The sequence below is a fragment of the Erigeron canadensis genome, chromosome 8 (assembly GCF_010389155.1).
Source record: "Erigeron canadensis isolate Cc75 chromosome 8, C_canadensis_v1, whole genome shotgun sequence".
NCBI classification, from domain to species: Eukaryota; Viridiplantae; Streptophyta; class Magnoliopsida; order Asterales; family Asteraceae; genus Erigeron; species Erigeron canadensis.
The window spans coordinates 4639998-4663103 of record NC_057768.1 but is presented as its reverse complement, the minus strand read 5'-3'; the positions used below and the strand labels follow the sequence as shown (position 1 = coordinate 4663103).

General features: G+C 33.9%; 1 protein-coding gene and 1 long non-coding RNA gene across 4 annotated transcripts; both read right to left on the bottom strand.

The window, feature by feature from the left end:
* Positions 1 to 330: 330 nt before the first annotated feature.
* Positions 331 to 4175, bottom strand: LOC122578060. 3 transcript variants are annotated; one of them, XR_006320474.1, is made up of 6 exons: positions 3965 to 4175; positions 3489 to 3573; positions 2169 to 2583; positions 1063 to 1406; positions 769 to 861; positions 331 to 679 (listed from the first exon to the last, which is right to left on the bottom strand). It is a non-coding gene; the product is annotated as an uncharacterized LOC122578060 (long non-coding RNA). The 3 variants fall into 3 exon arrangements; XR_006320473.1 differs by having other exon boundaries at positions 2169 to 3573; XR_006320475.1 differs by lacking the exons at positions 2169 to 2583; positions 3489 to 3573.
* Positions 4176 to 21652: 17477 nt separating this feature from the next.
* On the bottom strand, positions 21653 to 22792 carry LOC122610134. The gene has a single exon (XM_043783128.1). The coding sequence runs from the start codon at positions 22790 to 22792 to the stop codon at positions 21653 to 21655; it is 1140 nt and encodes a 379-aa protein (XP_043639063.1).
* Between the last annotated feature and the right edge of the window lie 314 nt (positions 22793 to 23106).

Below are 23106 nucleotides of genomic sequence, written 5' to 3'. Positions count from 1 at the left end.
TTTAAAACGTCGTTTATAGAAGTATTTATCTGTATATGTGCACGTTCATGTCTCGTGTGAGTCGTGTCTTATCGCTTGCATTTTGCTTGCATCAGGGTTTATTATTTATCGATTCTTAATTAAGTAATGCTCATTATGTAACTATCTTCCGGCTGAATTTTTATTTAACCAAAGTGAATATTAAATTATAGCCTTTTGATTGTTCTATAAATGAATAAATGATGAGAATGTTGATTTTAGTAAATGGTGTTACACATATTTGGTAAAATTATCACTCTAGAATATGTTTTGTGGGAATTGGCTTTGTCACTTTATGAATTCATTACTACATTTTCGATTAGTGAAAACACTATCTGATCTTTTTATTTTCTTTTTCACCAACCCAAGTTCAAATTTCACTCGCATGACAATGAAGGATTTGAGCATATATGTATGTTCAATCCCAAGTTACAAAAGAAAGTTTATGGGCTTGCTCCGGTTCTCAACCGATCATCTAGAGATGGGGTGCCGCTGGGTTTCCCATACTAAGGCGTGGAACTGAGGATCACACTCCACACCAGCCCACCCTTGCCTCCTTCATCACCCTGGTCATCACCCCGTGACCATAGTGTGTACCTAGATCTGATATCATAAATATAGTGTTTGTAGCTTTACTCAACTTCGTTAGCCTCATCAGAAGCTGTAAATCACAATAAAATGATTCATTTAGTATCAAGCAATGTCTTGAAAATTCTAACTTTGACATAGAGTAGAGAAGTCTCTTCTAACCTTCCAAAATCATATTTTTCAGGCAACAATATGTTCAGCGATTTGCATCAAACGTCTGATTCAGCACTCGCATTATTATTTTTTACGACTAAACTGTGCAGACATTGAAAATTTAGAGAGAATAAACCTTTTAGCCATTTGGAAATTGTCATGATGAAGCCAAATAGCCTACAAATTCACTATTACAGATCCTAAAAACTATGCATAAATTGAAAATTTTGAGAAAATAAACCTTGTGGACAAATCACACATTTGACAGTACTAATATTACTGAAATGAAAGGCAACAACTTACGGAGAGGAAAGCTTCAAGATTACTGTCATACACACCAATTTCAACATTCCAAAACATACAAACTACCAACAAGTCACCTTCAAATCTATATCAGATGGATTGTCCAAAACCATAAACGAGAATGTGAATCTGGACACCCTTAATTCTATCATCAATTTCATGAACAAAAGCTGCATTCCATCGTTCGGGATTGCTTGGCGACATTGCTAGAACAGGGTTTTGTGCCATGCTTGATCTCAGATGCACTATGGCACTTCACTCCGTCTGTTGCAGACAGTATGAAGCTCCCTAGGATAGAACCACTATTTAAGAAGAGCCGATCAAAGCTTTTGCACCTATAACAGCTAAAGACATGGTACAGATTAACAAAGATTTTGAAGAGGGGATGTTGGACTTTTAGCCATATCTGAAATGTTCCAACTTCCAATAGGTCCATTTCATAAGTATTTTACAGCCTACTCTAATAACTTATTAGAACAAAATCGAAGCTATATGTTATGGAAAATCTCCTACCAATAAGCCCTATCATATATGTGAGTTTTGGGACTGTAGCTCACATGGGTGAAGCAGAGTTTACTACTATGACTTGAGGGTTGGCAAAGGGGAAGCAACAGTTCCTGTGGGTCGTTCGGCCTGGTTCAGTCTCTAGTTCTGAATACGGATTGAACTTAAAACGTGGTTGTAGCATTTTTTTTACTTAGCTTCAATATCCGCTTCAATATCCTAATCAGTAAAGACAAATTACAATAAACGATTCATCTATATATCAACCATCATTATGTAAATTCATGCTTTATGCATATAAGTCACACTAAAAGGTCATTAAAAGGCTAAATTACAAAGATGTGTGACTAATTTGGATCATAAGGCTGATTCTATTAAACACATACCTTTTATACTTAACAACCTTTTATACATCAAAAATTGTCTCAAACAGAAGCCATATTCTTTGAATTATGTTTTATTTTTTGGCAAAATATCGAGCTCTAATCTGACTGCAATCTTGAATGATATATTTGTAGTATAATGAAGAAAGGCAAGAAGCCTTTTGAAACCTTGAAACTACAATAAACACTTAAAAAAATAAAAATAAATGAAAATTGCACCTTTGACTCAGAAGAAGTTTGAAATTCTGTTGGAGTAAATCTGTCCATCCTCAATTCATATATTGCAAGCAACAAATGTTCAGTGATTTGCATCACACGTCTTAATTCATCATTCGCTTAATTAGAACAAAATTGAAGCTATATGTTATGGAAGATCTCCTACCAATAAGCTCTGTAATATATGTGAGTTTTGAGAGTGTAGCTCACATGGGTGAAGCAGAGTATACTAATATGGCTTGAGGGTTGGCACAGAGCAAGCAACTATCCTATAGGTCTTTCGACCTGATTCAGACTCTGGTTCTGAATGGCTCGAGTCATTGCCTTTATGATTCATAGATGACGTAGGTGAAAGATGATGCATTGTCAAGTGGGCTCCTCAACAAGAAGCACTAGCTCATCAGACGATAGGAGGCACCTTGCGCGTATGATCAAACAAGAAACACGAGATATGTAAGCGATGTTTGGACTACAGGTTTGATGCTGAATAACATGATGGAAGGAGAATAAATCGTAAGAGCAATAAAAAGAGGAATCATCGACAAAGAAGGTACTGAGATGAGACAGAGATTAAAGTCTCTTCAAAAGAAGGTGAACCTTTCTCTGGACAGCCAGCTTCAGGTTTGGCTTTGTAACTTTATGAATTTATTACTACATTTTCGATTAGTCAAAACTCAAAACACTATCTCATCTTTTTATTTATCTTTTGCCTATCAAGTCATTAATCTTACAATGTCTGTTCCTAATGCTAATTCAGTTAAAAGAAAAGAGAATAATATCATATCACCACAGACAGCTTTAGGTTTGGACTGTTTAAGTTGACAGAAACTCAAGTTTCGGTTTTTCTCCTGATTGCCTACAAGGTAGTCTGTACCACCACATCAGTTGGAGAAGCCTATGTTGACAGTAATGCAGACTATCAAGAATAGAATCCGGAGTTGATGCTTTGACCCTCTGCCAAGATTTTAGTTGACATGGCGAGATCAAAAGTATCGTTGCATCGCAAGAGAGAATAGAAGCCATCATTTCAACTTCATTAGTCAGGACACCGTGACCAAAAATTTTGCTTTTTGAAAAATTTGTTTTTAGACAGGAAGCTAAATAAAAGCATCTAAGAATACGGCAAAGGTTTTGTGCATTTGGGAGGAACCAATTTCCGATAATGAGAGCATCATCTCCAAATTGTAGGTGTGAGATGTGAACTTCAATTCATTGTTTCCAACTTTAATGCCACGAAAAAGAGTTTTTTTTTCTTGTGACACATCAAAGCGACGCTATGAGCTTCCATTTCAATGGTAAAAAGAAGGGGAGAGAGAGGACCACCTTGGCGAAAGTTTGAACTTGAGATTCATTAACAAGGATGGACGCAAATCTGAAATTCAGAACGCCAGTTGAAATACCCATTCGTCTAAATGTCAAGTTCAGAAAATTCCAATCAAGATAGTAAAAAGCTTTCTCAAAATCAAACTACGAACAAAGAAAAAGATTGGATTTTTTTTCTTTTTAGCCCAAGCAATGATTTCATTGCAATAGGAGGACTGTATTGATTTGCCTAACATTTATGAAAGCAGGTTGAACTTCACTAACGATTGAAGAAATGACATTTTTTAGGCAGTTTGCAATGATTTTATATTGACACCTTATTAATCTATGCTACACCTTAAATTTTTTTATATATATTTATCTAAAGAACTCATGATAAACTTTAATTGAGCGTTTTAGTAATTTATAAATACATACAATACAAGTACCAACCCTTAAAACCACTTTAATTAAACACTTGAAAACAACTTACAGACCTTCATTGCAGTGCACCAAATTTGAGTTGCGTTACAACTCAGCTTGAATACCAAAACTTGGCTAATGACATTATCCTGTGTCGCGACAGACAAGCTTCAGGTCAAACACACAGTTTTGATGATTAGTTTTTGACTTTTGTCAACCTTAATATCGATTTTAAGGTATTCCAGAATACTACAAATGCCCATTTTTAGTTTTACAAAAATACAACAGTTATGGCTTCACATAGCTCCCCAGCCTGCCCTAAATAGTAAATACAATATTGCTTTTATCCAAATTAGCTAATTAACCCGGGCATATCAATCAAAGTTCTATAAAAACACATTTTCGCCACCGATGTTGCGATAGTTTAACCGTACTCGTATCCTCAAAAGTCAAAATAGTACATCTTATAAGTTATAATTAGTTTATTAACTTGCATAATATGTGGATAATTAAAAATCTATTATGACAAAATTATTTAGATGATGAAACTTAAAAGCCAATGTATAATTTATTAGTGTTTTTTCATTAAAAAAAATAAAAAATATATATATTTTTTAAAAATAACATTATAAAATAACAAAAATAAAAATGTAATAAATTGTAAGAAGAAAAGTGATTATGACATCATAAATAAATTTTTTTTAAAAAAAATAAAACTTAATTTTAAGAAATAATTTGGATGTGACAAATAAACAATATTTATAGAATGATGATGTCACAATATTCCTCTTTTATTTAATATAAAGATTACCTTTGACCCATTTTACACATGCATACCTTTTATACTAACAACCTTTTATACATCAAAAATCGTCTCACACGCAAATTTATTTTTTTGCCTTCTTCATTGTGCCACAAATACATCAAAAGTTGGTCTCTCCAGCCCTCCAAGTACACACACGCACCTTCTGATTTTGAAAAAAAAAAAGGAAAAAAAGGTGGTGCTGTAAAATACATGGATCATCATCTAAATCTCTCATGTGCATCATGAAACTTTTATTCAGAAATATATATAGAAATAAAGCCAAAAAAAAACCCTTATAGGGTATTGGGTTTCAAAGATTCGACATTGACATCTTGAATTACCCGTTTGTTATTTCGGTGCCTTGAAGCCCCCTACATTCTTGGGTAAGAGGACCGGAGAGACCAGGTCCAGCTCCAAGGCAATTTTCCTTAATTATCTTCGTATTAAATAGACGTCTCCGTCAGCATGATGATACGATGTGGGATTAATCTTATACATCTATCTATGCAATTTTTATGTATATCCTCCCACTAAATTAAGCTGATACGCATATTAATTTCTTTTCTCTTATCAAACAAAACATATACTCGTATGATGTAAAGGAGTTATAATTGACGTTTCACATGTCAACTTTTTTATACGGGTGTGTAGCAATTTTGTGTTGTGCAACTTATTCGCTTGACGTTGTAACATTGTTTTAATTTGTTTTACTTCTTATATATGCATTCCGTCCCATATACTCCGTATAACACTTGTCCTAATTAATTTTTGTTTTTATTTGTGAGTTTCTTTTATCCAGAAATGGACACATCGATCACAAGATATATGTTGGTGATTAACTTTATTGATAAAGGAGACATAAAACTAACCCCTGCCAAATACAAGTGAAAAAAGATCTTACAATATTACTCTGTATATTTCTAAATATGAATACAACATGAAAGTTATATAACTCTACGCTACAAGGGTCCGACTTGTGAGCTTTGGAAGGAACACCGGCTTTGATCAGTGCATTATTTGGAAAATTTACACATATATAAGCTTTGACTCTCCTATGTTTTTAGAAATAGCAGGAACTTTAAGAAAATTGGAGGAAACATCTACTTCTTCAAGAAGCCTTTTAAAACCTTGAAGTTACAACAAACACTGAAAACCAATTTATGAACATGAAATTGTACATTTGCCTCAATTTATGAACTTGTTTCTCGACCTGCTTCAAAAGTGAGAACCAAGGCGCTTGACTTACAACGGAAACAGGAAACTGTTGGTTGACAAAAACGACTAGGTCGCCAGACAATGAAGCCAAATTGCTTACAGACTGTGCATTCGTTAGATAGTAAAAGCTATGCTAACCTCTAATTTGTTTTGCCAAAGGATGAACTTACATATATTAACATCCAAATTAACATTTACAGTTAATATTTACATGAACCATTAATCAAACACTTACTAGTGACCTCTAACTTTAATGGCCTCTAAATTTGAAGCATATGTAATAAAAAGTAGTGAAAAACGGCATGTGACAAAATAACCAGTTTTTGACCACCAAGACACCAGCACAAATCACAACTTAACAATAGGCTCGATCAACTTAATTAAATCACAGCATATGTAATAAAAAGAGGGTCACTTTGTCGACAATCGAGGCCGTCGAGCTTAGGTTCCAGATCGACTTCCATTCTTCATCATGATCGTGATCAGAAACGTAGTTTATAAAACTACGCATATGTATTCACGTGCACGTTCATGTCTCGTGTCATTCGTGCGATCTTCTTATAATAGTTACTATAGACAATGTTTCAGACCGATTGTTAATTAAGTAATGGTCATTATGTAACTATCTTTCAATTCGGCTGAATTTTCGTTTAACGAAAGTGAATATATTTAAGCCTTTAGTTGATCTACAAATCTATATATGATGAGAAGGTTGATTTTAGTAAAATATCTACCACCATTTAGTTAGCATGGCGAGATCAGAAGCCGGAAGAATACCAAACTACCAATTACAAGACCTCCTTAGGGTGTGTTGGTACAGTGAAATGGACCCAAAGAAATGGAAATGAAATGATTTCCTTGTTTGGTAGAGAAAATAAACTTAAAACACGAAGAAATAGATATCTCGGGAAATAGGTTACTTCATATTTTGATTTCTTTACATTTTGAGAGGAAATGAGATTTGTTAAAGAAAATTTCCCAACAACTCTCCGTGTCCATAGCTGAGAAATAGGTTAGGCCAAAAAATGAAGGGGTATATATTAACATAAAACGTGCAGAGCACATTCATCCCTAAAATTGAAATAGTTCTAAGCTCTAGCACTATAGTGATACTCAATCTCATCCATCCATTATCTCCAACAACTATTTCTTCAGTGAGATGGTGTTCGTCCATAATTTATCTCGTCGTTATATACCTCCTTAATCCCAAAACAGAGTTTTGATTCTTTCTTGCATCGATTTCTACTTGGTGTTATGCATTAATGATTTGGTTTGTTTTAATCTTCAAATTTGATCTTTAATTTGTATGTGTGTGTACATATATACATACGTATAAGTTAATCACCATTATTGCTTGAGTTCTTGTAATCTACCAAGATGAACTTTTAAATCTGGTTTGCCAAAAAAATGTTTATGATATTGGGGTTGTATCTGAGTTATTTATATTATTTATTATTTATTGTAATTTGTGAACAAATAAAAAGGAAAGTCAAAGGAGCCACCAAATGAAAGAGGAGATACTTTTTGTAAAGAAATTAAAGAGGAGATGGCTGGAATCTGGTGAGGGGGCAGGAGGGTGACGAACTGACGATCGAGATGGAAGAAATTTGTCAAATTGAGTAGTAGTCTTTATTTTATTAGGATTAGATATATTGTTATCAAATACATATTACTTAAACCAATTAAAAAAGATATCCCATTTAATAATAAATAATTTTAAAATAAATAAAATCTTTATAATAAATTTCAGTTTCATTTCTTTGATGGTTTTCACCAAACATAAGAAATCATTTCTGCTTATTTCTCTTGTCAATTTCTCTATTATTACCAAACAAAGGAAATCACTTAATTTCTTGGTCAATTTTATTTCTTTCAATTTCATTCTCTGCTTCATTTCATTTCTCGTTATTTCTCCCTACCAAACGTGTCCTTAACCTTTAGAAGCACAAATCTTATTCGGAGATCCAACACAACTTTATTATATTGTCTAAATTAGGGGTGAGCAAAACCAAACCATAAACCACAAAAAACAAAAAAAAAACAAACCACAAAACCGCCCCATAGTGAAAAACAGATTTTATGGTTCTTATATTTAGAAAAACCAAATTAATGGTTTGGATTTTGATTGCATGTAAAAAACCAAACCAAAAAAACAACCCGAACCGCATTATATATAATCAATAAAATTAAATTAAATTTCAATATTAATTTAATTATAATATATTTATATATATCTCATGATAGTCTATCTTAGCCTTTCATACGTATATAATGAGACAATTCATTTGCTTTTGTATTGCTCAAGATAATGTACCTTAGCCTTTCATACGTATATATATATTGTATACCCTGCTTTCTAAAAATCAACAAAGTAGACTTATTCATTATCAACGGTGTTTACCCTTTACCCTTTTTTAGTGTTGCTTCTCCAACCTCCAGTATCACATATAAGGGTGAGTAAAATCAAACCATAAAGAGATTAGTTTTCTGGAATGTAACTATCTTTGACTGAATGTCTATAGTAGGAAAAAACTAAAGTTATGTGTCTTGTATGTAAGCAACTTGGAGAAAATGTTTATTGTATATAAGAAAACATACGTGGCAACCATATACAAGTGCCACTTGTCAGATTGTAATTGGTTGAAACAAAATTCTTACATACAATAAACATTATTTCAAAGTTGTTTACATACAATACACACAACTTTAGTTATTTCCTACTATAGACATTCGTTCAAAGTTTCTTACATTCGAGGGAACTAATCCCAACCATAAACCACAAAAAACCAAAAACCAATCCGAAAAACAAAACCGCTATAAACCATTTACAAATTGATTGAAATTTTAAAAACCCACAATAATGGTTTGATGTTTGGTTTTAACTAAAAACCGCACCATACTTACCCCTAGTCTAAATAACCGTCCCATAAGAAATTACGACAAAAACTTTCAAGTTTACTTACCATGACCATTAATTTTTGGAGCTTTAATAGAGCCGATGAAAAAATGGCCAAGCTACCAAGGGCCGGTTATGTCAAAGTTAAACGACCAAAAGAAAGATTAGTCGTTTTCAAGAGGTGAGTTCATTCTCTTATCACTTAAGCATATATAATAAAGTTTAGTCCCTTACACGTTAGCCAATTGGGTACAATTGGTACAAATTAAAATACAGCATATAGTAAGGTTGGGCATTTTCTTATCACTTAAGAATATATAACAACGTTTAATTAGTCATTTTATTTGTTATAAATGGAATACTCCGCGAGTCCGTGTCGATCAGTATAAGAAAGTTCCCTTTTCTATTTTTGACTTGCATTTTGTTTTTCAACCTTGAAAGAAGGCGATAAATCGTGATTACAAATGAAGTCAAGAACTTTATCAATTACTAATTAACATGCTTAAAAGAATGTAAGATAAACATATTGCAAATAATTTGCTAAAATTCATTCATACAACATAATTTTAAGGTGATCTACCTTTTGCAACAAAGGAAACCCGTCAAATATTTATCGAGAATCGTAAGTGATGACGATATAGTTTCTTTTATAAAGAAAAAGGTAAAAATAATCAAATGTGGGGAATGGCCATTGTGAAAGGAAATTTAACTTTGTTTTCTACTTGATTAATCATTTTAATGGTGACGAATTGAAATAATGATGTTTGAAAGGTAAGTTTATATATATATACTAGTCCTTAGACCCCGTGCGATGCACGGACAACCCTAAATAATTTTTCTTAAACTTTATTTTAAGATTGTATCAATGAATAAATATAACCGAGTTAGACATAATAAAAATATTCTTATGAGTTGATTAATTTAAAGAAGTAGAATGCTAGATATACCTTGGGATTTATTAATGATACACGAGGGCTTAAAACGCGTACATTGCACGCCGGAGAGAAATTATAAAATGGATTGCCCATAGTAGGCGCATATAAGAAGGATTATGTTGGTTACCTGGATGTGATTGGTATTATGAATTTTCCCCCACTTTGATATATAGACTCACGTGGATGCGCTATAACCTTAAATAATTTCTTTTACACCAGTTCAAGTGTGCATGTAGCGAAGTAAATGTACTCCTATTACAACTAATGACCATTTAAAAAAAATTAATGACTTAAAATGCATAGAAAAGTCTTATTTAGCACTAAAATAAATCAAATATACCTCATAATTTTCATCACAAATTTGATAGGTTGTTCTTTGTATAAGATTTGAAATTTGTTAATCATTCAATTTAACTGCAATAGCACTAGTGGCATCTACAATCCTAACTTGCACATTAAACCTACCAAAAAAAAAAACAGAGATACAATTTTACCACACAACTTAATGATTATAGAGTTTTAATATGAAATATAAATATATACCTAGGATTGATAAGAACTCCTTCCTTGTTACATGAACAACAAATCCACATTTTGTTGTCCCTTAAAGCATCAATAATGTCGACTGCATCCATGTAGAGATCGGTCAACTTAACTTCTTGAGAACAGTTCACACATTCCATTGAATACCATAACTGGTCGGTTGGAATAAACCGATTGTTGCAACAACAACCACTTTATCAAACTGTCAAAATGAAAATGTTTATACATTAGAATGTTAAAAAGCTAGTTATAAATTTGAAAGAAAGTTATGTTAAAAAGTAATCTAATCAAAAAAGAAAAAATCACAAACAATGAATACTTACATGTTCGTCCATCAGGATCATCTCAATACTACCTATGTTATTAACATCTCCATATAGAGGTTGCTTCCATAGCCGCAAATTCTAACCGTTATCGTACATGGCTTATTATTTAGACGCAAATTTCTAATTGAAACATGGTTTAGTGAAGCCATGCTAAAATTGATCTGTTATGTGTTTAAGTTTTAAAATACCTTAAAACTGAATGGAAGTGGCCTTATATAGACATAGACATGCAAAGAAGTAACCACCACAAGCAATACACGAACGGTTACATATTCAAATTTTCAAAAATTTGAACTTCTTGAAAGCATAACTAATCTGTTTTCGAAAATTTGAACTTCTTATAAAAGTAACTAATCCGTAGACCTTCCAAGGAGCAATATTGTAATGATTTTTGGGCTTTCTTGCATTTTTAAGCATGCCACATAAGTAATAACTAACAAATTTTGAAGGGAGATTTATATAATGTAGGGATTGGTGGTAGAAGAGATGTATATATATGCACCTTTGTTAATTACTTATTGGCTTACGCATTTGATGTTAACTATCACTATATATACATATGCTTCTTCTTTTTCTTTTACCTCTCTTTTTAATTGACTAATTATATCAAAAGGTAAATACCATTTATTTACTATCGCATTTTTGTTTTATTATTTTAAGTATTAGATATTTGTGGTTTTATCTTTAGTTGTTGCATCTAATTGATAACGTCATCATCATGGAATTCATATACTTCATAATAATTTAAATTTATTACGATTATACGTCAGTTTAACAGGCATTTTGTATTGAGACAAGGCACGCTTGTAGATTTCATTTCTAATTATAATTAAATTGCCATTGTCGTTCTATGAATGGAGTAGAGTTCGAAAGTTTTATGAATTCTATGATCGTGTTTGGGTTAATTACTTCTTATAGCATTTTATATTATTATTTGCAGAAAGTGATTCCTTGTTTATATCAATGTTATACAAAATTATTAAGATGGTATAAAAATTGATATTGATACATATATAGAAACTTTTTTTCTTTTTACAGTTAATTAATCTAGACACTACTCACCCAACCCCCTTTTGGTAGTGTTTTCTTTAAGAAAGGCACCCTTTTGACATTTTATTTTTATAATTATAAATCATATATATATATATATTGCGTTAAAGTTAAATTGAGTCTTGTTCAACTTAATTATCTTCATTCAATTGTATAAGTTGCGTTAACGATTTGCATACATTCCCACTTTCAAAAATGGGTTCGCATCTTTAAATACAGTATTTCAACTTAATTATACAAAAAGGATATGGTTCCTTTTAAATTAATTTGAAGAATATGCATGGGATTGAAGAAATTCTTATGTGAAAGTGTGAAACTATAATATACATAGCATTCTCAATGCTAGACTAAGTTAGCAAAATCATCACTGATGATCTGTATACATTATTTTATACACATAAAAATTAGCATAGACAAATGGGTATTACAAAATAATTATAAAGTTCACACTAAAAAGTGTGAAATTTTAATTCTACACACTTTTTGATGTGTTGAAATTTTTACACACATTTAGATCTACATATTTTAATTATACACATAAAAGTATGACAAAAAATTTTAATTTATTTACACTAACTAAAAATGTGAACAAATGTAACATTATTTATAATATTATTATTTAATGCATTTTGGAAAGAATTGAACACCACTGATCATGATATGTCCAAAAGACAAGTGGATTAGATATAAAGTAAGATCCAAAAAGGTGATGAAATGAAATAAGAAAATTGTGAAAAGCTAGATCACCTGTTAGCTTGCATTTAGAGAACCCCCCATTCGCCACAATATATTCTTAATTTCAGATTGCATTTACAATACTTTTACTCTTTAAATTAATTCACACTAGCAGTTTCAAATATTTGAATAAGTATTTTTTGATTTTGTTATTCATAATTATTAAGAACGAGCATAGTGTTCGCGTGTTCCGACGGCCAGAAGGCAAGGACAATATAAAAAAGGAGGCGGTGGAGAAGGAGGGTGACGACAGAGAGTAACGAAAGGTCGATGACAGTGTATAATGATTAGAGAAAATGAAGAAAGAAGGGTATATGAAAATTTTATGTTTAATTAGAGGTATTTTGGAAAGAAAAATTATGCTTAATTTTTTAATCTTATTCTCTTTATAAGGCATTATAGATTATAGATATTATACCCAAACAGTTAAACTTATTTAATGCATGTGCATGTAATGTATTTGGTTATTTGCAATACCATCAGGTGATCATGCATTTATCCATTTAAAAACAAATGGCTAGCTAATTGGATTGATTAATTTTGATATTAATTAATATCAATAAGTTTCAATTGTTTATCATATATATTGCCAATACATTTGGTGATATTTGTCTCCTTTTCATGTCGTCTCTCAAGCACAAAATGATGGATATAACATAATTTAATTAAAACAACAAAAACTTCGAGTAGCTAGTACGTAAATATAACACGAGGCCGCATCAAACTAAATTATTCATTCATTCATCATTGATTAATATAATAAATTATAGATGATCGATGAGCAAAAACACTAATGATTAAGAGTGAATCTTTAACAAAATGATTACTCTGGTTTTGACATAAAGACACACACGTACGTACACCATCATTCACCCCAAATTAAAGCTACCATTTTCAAGAAATCATGCATGCAACAACATTAATCAAAAAGAAAAATTAAAAACAAAAACCCAAATTTCCCTCAATTCACCTACGTGATTCCAATTTACAAAAACTCCATATATATATATATATATATATATATATATTCAAGATTAATTAAGAGACTATGCCAACAACGAGCTAAGTTGAGTCTAGCTAGTCGAGTAATTATGTTTTCGTGCAATATTATTGCTTTTAATTATGCACGCACATAAGTTTTTATTTAGCGAGTTTTTTTCCCCCTTAATTTTCATATATAACTTATATATAAAATATATATATAAGTTTTTATGTAATTAATGATGGAGGGTAATTATTATGTTCATGGATATTATACGAAATATTATTATTATTGCATGGCCATGTAGAAGGCAATAACAACTGGTGATGAAGCTGTCGTACGAGCAATACTTGACGTATGTCCCATAATCTTTGTTGTAGCATCTTAGATTCGGACTGGAGACAGCGGTTTTCCTCGCGTACGAGTTTTGCGTTTAGGTTTATAACTCGTAACCGGTTCGTAAGGTCCCGGTTGGTTATTTTTAACCGGTTCATCTGGTTTCTCAAGTTCTCAACGTGCTTTTGTTTTCTCATACGAGATCTTCGTGCCGATTCACGGTTTGATATCATTCGTCTCTTCTTACGTTCGTCTATCGCGTTTATAATTACTTCTCCAGAAGTGTTGGAATTAGGAGTTGAGTTATTGTCAGAACCAGAATTAGAAAAAACCGGTTTTGGGGGATTATTTGGTGAAAACGGGAAAGAGTTTTCTTGGGTATTAATCCAAGGAGTAAAACCGTAGTCGGGTTCGAAAAACCCGGCTCCATCGGAGATGAGATGGTCGCCGGCGGTGAAAAATTCAGACAACATTGCCGGAAAAACGTTGAATGTGTTAAGGGAGTTAGGAGGGAGAAAGGGAAGGAACGATAGTTTGGGAGGTGGTATTTAATAGTGAAGAAATTTTGTAAAAGATGTTGGTAGGGTCCACATAAGCATTATTATTGTTTTAGTGAATGAAAATAATTAAAACTAAAATTTTACCAATCATCAATATATGGATTGGTATATAGTGGAGCCTGAGATGTCTTGGGTTCAAATCCTGGTGTAAGCAAAGCTCCCAGGAATGGAGACAGAAGTTTTCTCATAGTAGGTTTCCTCTGGAATTGAAGTTGAATATATGAAGAAGCATGACGCTAAACCCAAATTTGCCGTTAAAAAAAAATTAAAACTAAAATTTTGATTGAGGTTATTGCTTTTGAGTCAGGTGGCACATAATGGTGGGTCCTACGTGTCTTTTTTAAAAGAATGTGGGCCCAAAAGATTGTTGTATCATGCTTAGTCACTAAGAAACAAAGCAGGTGGAAACACTTTGTACACGTGTCTTGTGATAATTGGTTTGATGTACCAGAAGCCAATAGGATGGAGTGTTGGTGACGTGGTTTGACGTTTTGAGATAGACGCGTCGATTTTAGAGTAAAAATGTGATATCGTCATTATGGTGTTCAGATATTTGGAACTTTAAAAATATTGGATAAAATAAAACAAAAAATATTAGCGCTAAAAAAATACTCCGTAACTTTGAATTGATTGTCAAATATTTGGTTCCTTTAGAGTTGTAGTCTTGTAGAAGTTATTTGTAGCTATAGCTATAGCTATACAAGATATTCTAAACTATTATACTAATTAATGCTACATTCGTTGCTTCAATAGTTGTTAAAGCTATATGTAGAAGTTAAGAATATTACTATTTAAAGTTATAGAAGTTGTTTGTACTTTGTAGCTACTAGCACGGTACTCGCGTAATGCAACGGTGGTTGTAGAGGCGACGGTGTGGTGGTGGGAGCGACGGTTGGTGGTGGAGGCGACGTCAAATGGTATAGATAATTAATGTAAACACAATTGATTTAAAAGGTTAATGAAGATATTTTAAAAGATAAAAGTCTTGTAGTGTAATTTAATCATTAATGTTATTTAAAAAGAGAGTTGTATTTTTATTAGATAGTATAAAAGTATAGATTAAGTGTATATGATAATTAGAATTAAGAAATAAGGTATTTTGGGTATAAAAAATTGTTAAATTTTCTTAAATAGAAGAATTCAATATGCTTTATAAGGGTTTATAGATTTATAGATAGCTAGCTAGCAAATGGAATAGTTGAGAATAGTACTAATTAAAGTTATAGAAGTTGAGCTAGCTAATATTATTAGATATTGTATTAACAATATAATTAACAAATGGGCAGCATGAGGCCGACAAGGATGGCTTTCCCTAATTACAATGTTTTAATCTATTACGAGAGATTCCATATATGTTGTTTATAGATCGATTTAGTGACTCTATATTTCTATAACACATAAGAAAGCCAATGAGCTAAGATAGGGATTAATTAAAAAAATATAAATTTATGATAAGACGTACTTATTTTACTCATATGTCTTGTGTTCAATTAATTCTTTAAATTAATAGAATTGTTTTTTTTTAATTCTCTGATTTGGTCATGTAGATTATCCTATTTCGCTTGGATTAAAAGGTTGCGACCCAAATCAAAAGTTTGAAAAAAACACATATAAACTATAGCAAGCTAGTATGATATAACCACACTAAGCCTTTATTTTAGTTGTCTTAATTAGTATGCGAAAGGATCTATTTCAACGTATCAATTTTCATTTTACAATTGACAGATGGTAATTATTTTTAGATATTTATGAAATTTGAAAAATACTAAACATAATATAATACTGTAACTAAATAAATTTGTAATAAAATAATGTTGTTCTGTTTCCCTTTACAGGGGGAGGGAGCAGTTGCGGCAAGACTAGAACGACACCACTTGGTCACTTGCGAAACACCGCCCCCAGTGAGGTAGAGCTAGAGAGACGGGAAGGATAGAAGGTTTGTGGACAGTCACGTTCTCATGTGGTTGAGAAAAAGACTATAGCTTTTTTTTTTATTCTTAAGATTAAAGTTCGAACTAAAAAACTTGACAGGTTAAAATTGAACATCACCTTCTTTAAAAGTTATGGGGAGGGGATGTTGGCTTAGAGACCAGATCAAATCTCAAATCCTCATGCTCTTGGGAGTTTACCTTTTCGGACGCGTGTGAGTCGTGTTATCACACTCTTGGTCTGCAGGAGTGCCTTCGGGTTCAAACCTCAACATACTGAAGCCAGCTTGGATGTCTCGAACTATACTAACCACGTCGTTTAAAAAAAAAGGAGGCAAAGTATATCCATATGATTAATTAATTAATATACGCCTAAACTTAAAAAGATTATTAGGTCAATAAGTGGGTAGACGGTATCTTAGTATGGTAGGAGAAGCATATAATTAATATGTGATTGATGAAAATAAAGGTGACATAAATAAAGTTGGAAGTTAATTAGTTAGATTAATTAGATCCTAATTAAACATATACTTCTCTTATATATATTAAAATAAAAAATAATAATGTGTCCATATAACAGACACCATCCATACATGCATGCATGTTACTATAAACATAAAGGCACAACCGCCTAAAGGTTTTTGCAAACGAAAGGTAGATAAAATCATTAATCTACAAAAGGGGAAAATTATATTACTAGTTGTTTAATTTGATCCTGTTTGTAAAGTACGTGGACGGGGTATGATGGTTTGAGGTGGTTTATTAGCGATTCCCCGTTGGTAGGAGTGTTCCTCCCTTGTACGCCGATTTGATAGGTGTTGTATGTGTTTAGGGTTTTTTACCGTGGTGATGATAATGCCCATTTGGGGTTTTTTTCACCTTTCTATAGCGATTTCTTTTGAGAATGAGTCCTCTCACGCATCTTCTGCCTCGCTATCTTTAGTAACGATCTCCACTATTTAAGGAAATGATACGGTGATATCCTTTTCGTGCTTATCCTCTTTCCCTCAGGCTGTACGAAGTCTGTGTGCAGCCTGGGTGCAGTCTGTGTGTAGTACCCTGCGTGTAATCTCCATCCTCCTGGGCACCGGTGGTCTAGGTGGGTATGTCATCAAGCCCCCCAGACTAACAATATGATATGACAAGATTATGTTGTTAGTCTCTTGCTCAAAAAGTATCTTACATTCCTGGGTGTATACTTAATCATGCCCGTAGTCTCAAAAGGGGTAATTATGCATATTTGTTGATCTACGAGGGTCTTTTTTCTCAATAATGATGATGTTGTGGTCCGCATCTCGAGATAAGTTGAACAGTGCACCTTTAATATATATATATTGTAACATCCCAAACTTTTTATTTAACGGTTGACTTGAGTCGTTAAGTCAACGTAACGTGTCCGTTACGTCCATGTTAAATTTAGAGCTTATATGTAGTTAATGTGTTATGCGTGTGAGACTTGAATGTCTTATTGATTGACATAGTAATGTGTTCAAGATGTAGTTATATGCCTTTAGAGGTGTTCAAAGTGTTTATTGAGTTGTATATAGTTCATATAGGTGTTTAGGGCTAATAATGTGACGTTTGGAAGCTTAGGGACGAGTTTTGACATAGGGTGAAAGTCAAAAACGGGATTAGGGTCAAAGAGCAGGTCTTTAGCTTCTAATATCCTTTTCTCTTTGAGCCCTAACCATTTCCCATTGCCATAATCAATTCCTTGTTCGATTTCATCTTCGTTTGGTTGATTCGAGAGTATTTTGATCAAGTTTTTGAATTCTCTTTGTAATCTCCAGGTATCCCAGGTATAATAACATTGATTTTATGTTATTTCAATCATATAATCAGATCCATAACTGATTTAGGTCATTAGATGATCAATTGATGTCTTAAACGTTGATTCGTTGACCTAAAACGTTTAATTATGTGATGCAAATCAAGTAAGGATTAATCAATGATTTCATTGCATCATTATCGTCTTAAAATGGTGAATTTTGAGGTACAAAAGTCGTTCATAAGGTTTGGGGTTGTTTGGGGTGTGTTTGGTTAAGTTTTGGAGGTTAAACAATGAGTTTTGTGCAGAACCGGGACTAGCTGCGGCGCAACTAGAAAACGGTGACCTTTAGTTGCGACACAACTTGGTAGTTGCGACGCAATAGCGACATAATTTTCAAATGGCCATAACTTTTGAACTGTAACTCCGTTTTTGACAAATAAGATATCCACGGAATCGTGAGAGAGTCTACTTTCTAATAGAAATATTTTTGAAAGATGATTGTAATGTCAAGTTTCCAGAAAGGTTAATTTAGTGAGTGTATCCCGAGTTTCGTCGAGTTATGTAAGCTTTAAAGTATTAATCGAATGTCCGATGCATCAAGCGTTGTCATGAGTCATGTTTATAGGTATTTAGACGTGAGTCATGACCATAAGTGAGTGGGTACTTATTAGCTCATTATGTCGTTTAATGATTATAGGTAGTCGGGAATACTTGCAAAGGTCGGTAACTTACGTTATCATTTGTTGTGTGCTTCTACGAGGTAAGATACACTACTTTGACATACTGAGGGTTCAACAAAAGATGGTTTTCATATAATAACATCCCAAATGGTATCTTGTTTGCTTATGGGTATTCGGGATTATACGGGAGGTAATATGGGCTATGTAGATGCATATAAAAGCCTGAAATGCTACCCCAATGATACGTATTGCTATGAGATGTTATGTATGCTTAATAGATGATATGATATGAAATGATGTACGATCTAAGATGATAAATGTTATGCAATGTTGTAATGATATACGATATGCAATAATATATGACGATGTACGTGATGTAACAATGTATGCGATGTGATGATATGAAATGAAACGCTATGAAATGTGATGTATGATGATGATATGTGAAATGTGCATGATTACATGGCTTGTTCATCTAGTTCACTAGACTTATTAAGTTGCCATGACACGTGCACGTTTAAGGGCCCAAACGTAAAAGATGTATATGTGATGATTGTTTAGGTTGTGTAAACACCTAAACTATATGTGATGTGAAATCGAGCTCGTAAATTTGATGTGAAAGTGTTAAGCTTAACCCGTACTTGCCCTAGCCCGGTTAAGTGCGTTGATGTGGTTGCTTGGGTGGCTCCTTGCAACATGGTACAACGTGAAGAGTAATACGGGAGGTCTTACCAACCCCATTGTCATTGAACATACGGATTACTCCTGGATTGGCTTGCCATTCCTTAACGACATTGATGTACTACTGAATGGTGGTTCATCTAGTCGGGTGCGACTTATGTCACACTTAACGAGATGCATATGTTATATGAGATGCGTGACTTTTGTCACAATTATAAAGATGTTCAAATGTGATATGTGATGATGCAAAAGATGACTAGGCACATTTAGGATGACCCATCCTAATATGAAAGATGTTGATGCTATGATATGTATGTGAGATGATATGTTGATGATATGTGCCTTAACGACTTAATATGACTTTTATATAATGTTTTAAATAGACAAACGTTTTATAAACCCTGTGTTATCTTACTTAGCTAATTCGTTAGCTAACACTTGCTCTTTAAAAATGTGTTGTGCCCTCAGGTCCAACAATAGTGAGCAGGTAGATGTGTGAAGATGTGAGGCATGGGTAGATGATCTTGAAGCTAGCTATAGATTACCCATAGTGGCTGCTCGCTTTAGACATTTGCTTTATGTTTAAATATTAATGACTTGTATTGATAATGTACTCGGCTGTTTAATGTTGGGCAACCGATGGATTTCCATTTAGACTTATTTTGATGATATGGCTAGTAACACCATTTAATGAATAAACCAAACAGATTTTACTGGTTTGGACTTTTAAAGTTAATCCCGCTTCTTTTAACGCCGTTAGGCAAAAGTTTTTGGAAATCCTTATTTTTAAACGATGGGTGTTACATATATGTTGGTTTATATACCTTGTCGGCGGCTAACTTTTTATTTTGACCTTTCCATAATGAAGTGGGGTTATCGAAAAAAGAGAAGTGTGTTTTGTAAACATGGTCTATAAAGACCATGGGCCAAAAATTTAAGATTGGTGCCGGTTCATATGTGGACATGATAAAGATTCGCCGTTTGAAGTCAGATCTGAAGCTCTTGAGGCAGCGCTTGTGTGATGTGAATCAGAGCTCGACACCAGTTGTTGAAAATGATAAATCGGTCGATCTACAGGAATTGAAGCGTGTGTTGGATATGAAAGATCTTCAACTGCAGGTTGCCCGTGAGGGGATGTTAAAGAGAGAAAATCGGCTTCAGGTCTTGCAATCCGAGTTAACTTCTCTTCAGGCTAAATATAGGAAAGTATTGACTGATGTCATCCCATTCGTTCATCATTTGACCAAGATGAATCCTCATTCCAGCAAATCTCTTGTTGACCAGGTTGTTAGTGAAGATTTCGATGTGTATAAGTTATGTCCGGATTCTTCATCTGGCACATAGTGGTGGCTGTTTTTGGCCGTTTTTTAAGTATCGTGTAGTGAAGGATTCTGTACTCATTTCTTTTTGTTATATTTTGGTAGGCGTCCCTACCGATTTGTTGTTTCTTGTAACAGGCCTGTGTATTTAAGTAGTGCACTTTGATTCAAGTAGACCATTTGTATATTTGTTCATAAAGAATGAAGATTGACTTTCTTTTCTTCTTTAAAATATTTATTTTTATTTATTCATTATATATATTTTTTCATTTTTTAGCAATAGAACTTACGCAGATTTGTTGCATTCCATGTTCTACTAACGGGTTGTCGTCTGTGGTGGAGAGCTTGTAGGCACCATTTCCAATGACTGCGTCAATCTTGTATGGTCCTTCCCAGGATGGCCCCATTTTTCCTTGATACTCCACCTGACTTGCACTGTTTAGCCTTAAAACCAATTCACCTACCTTAAAGCTGTTTGGATGTACTATTTTGTTGCAGTATTTCTCGATTCTTTGCTTATATGTGGCTTCTCTTATCGACGCGATTTCTCGTCTTTCTTCTAGGAGATCGAGGTTGACACGCATTTTTGTGTCATTGTTTTCTTCTGTAATGTTTGTCATTCGGCATATGGAAACCTGTATTTCTGCTGGTAGGACAGCTTCTGATCCAAATGCAAGGGAAAATGGGGTTTCACCATTGCTTTGCTTAGGCGTTGTGCGGTGTGCCCAGAGTACCAATGGTAACTCGTCTACCCAGCCGTTGTGTGTGCGCCCTAGCCTTTTTTCCATTCCTTTTACAATTTGCTTGTTAATTGCTTCGACTTGCCAATTGCCTTGGGGGTGATATATAGATGTGAAGGATTGTTTTATACTCAATCTTTTGCACATATCATGGAATGTTCCTTCTGCGAATTGTTTTCTAGTTATCCGACACGATTATTTGTGGTAGCCGAAATTGGTATATTATATAATCCCAAATGAAGTTTTCGATTGCCTTCCCATCAATGGTGGCTACTGGCTTTGCTGAAATAATCAATTGCTACGATTAGGAATTTTACCTTTCCTGACGCCTTAGGTAGTGGTACCACTATGTCGATACCCCATTTCTGAAAAGGCGCCGCGGACGTTACTGATGTCATGTCATTCTTTGGTAACCTGGGGACGTTTGCGTGTAGCTGGCATGCTTCACAATTTTGTAACAATGTGGTTACGTCTCTATGCATGGTTGGCCAGAAATACCCTAGGCGTAATGCCTTTGTTGCTACCGACCTGGGTCCTACGTGCAATTCGCAAATTCTTTCAAGAATTTCAAAGAAGATTATCTCTGCTTGTTTGGGTCCTATGCAGCGGAGCCAAGGGCTTAAGAATGCTTTTTTGTAGAGGTTGCCTTCCATCAACTTGTATTGCGGTGCCTTTATTCTGATTTTTCTTGCTTCGTTTTCGTCTTCTGGGAGTATTCCGCTGACTAGGTATTCTATTATTGGGTTCATCCAATTTTTCCTTTCTTCTTTTACTAAGTCGTATACTTTCTTTTCGTGTATAGATCTTTCTTTGAGGACTTCTATGAACACTTTTTTCCCCAGGTGTGCGAATATTAGGGAAGCCAGTTTGCTAAGTGCATCTGCTTTTTTATTTTGGTTTCTTTGTATGTGCTCGATGCTGAAACTTCCAAATTGCTCAATTAATTCCTTTGTTTTCCCCAAGTATAGCTTTATAGTTTCTCCGTTGGCTTCGTACACTCCCTTCACCTGGTTCGCCACTAGCTGGGAATCTACAAAAGCCTTGATGCTTCTGATTTTCATACTGTTAGTCAGGTTTAGTCCTGTTAGCAATGCTTCATATTCTGCTTCGTTGTTTGTCGTATCGAATTCAAACTTCAAGGCATACGTGTATTCTTGGTTGTCTTGGCTGACCAGCCTTATTCCGGCCCCGCATCCTTCTGAACTTGATGCCCCGTCTGTGTATAACTCCCAGGTTTCAGAATCCACTTCTCCGGTTACTACAAATGATGTGGAGTGGGTTGTTGTATTTCCTTCTTCCTTTATTTCTGTTATGAAGTCTGCGAGTATTTGTCCCTTGATTGCGTGTCTTGCCCTATACTCGATGTCATATGCTCCGAGCTTAATTGCCCAAATTGCCATCCTTCCCGATTTTTCTGGTTTTGTCAAATCTGCCTTAGTGGCTTGTCGGAGAGTATCACTATTGGGTGGCCTTGAAAGTATCTGCACAATCTTCTTGCTGCGTGTACGAGGGCTAGCACAAGTTTCTCCATCTCCGGGTATTTATCTCTGCTCCTTGAAGAATCCTACTCACGAAATAGATCGGCATTTGTTTTCTTTCTATTTCTGTGAGCAATATTGCGCTAACACATTCTGTGGAGGCGGCGAGGTATATAAACAGGGTTTCTCCTTTATTAGGTGACGTCAAGGTGGGTAGCTCCGCTATGTGTTTCTTC

Bases quoted from the DNA above. Each gene is read 5' to 3' on its own strand.
- LOC122610134 (XM_043783128.1), bottom strand. From the start codon at position 22,792: ATGGCAATTTGGGCAATTAAGCTCGGAGCATATGACATCGAGTATAGG.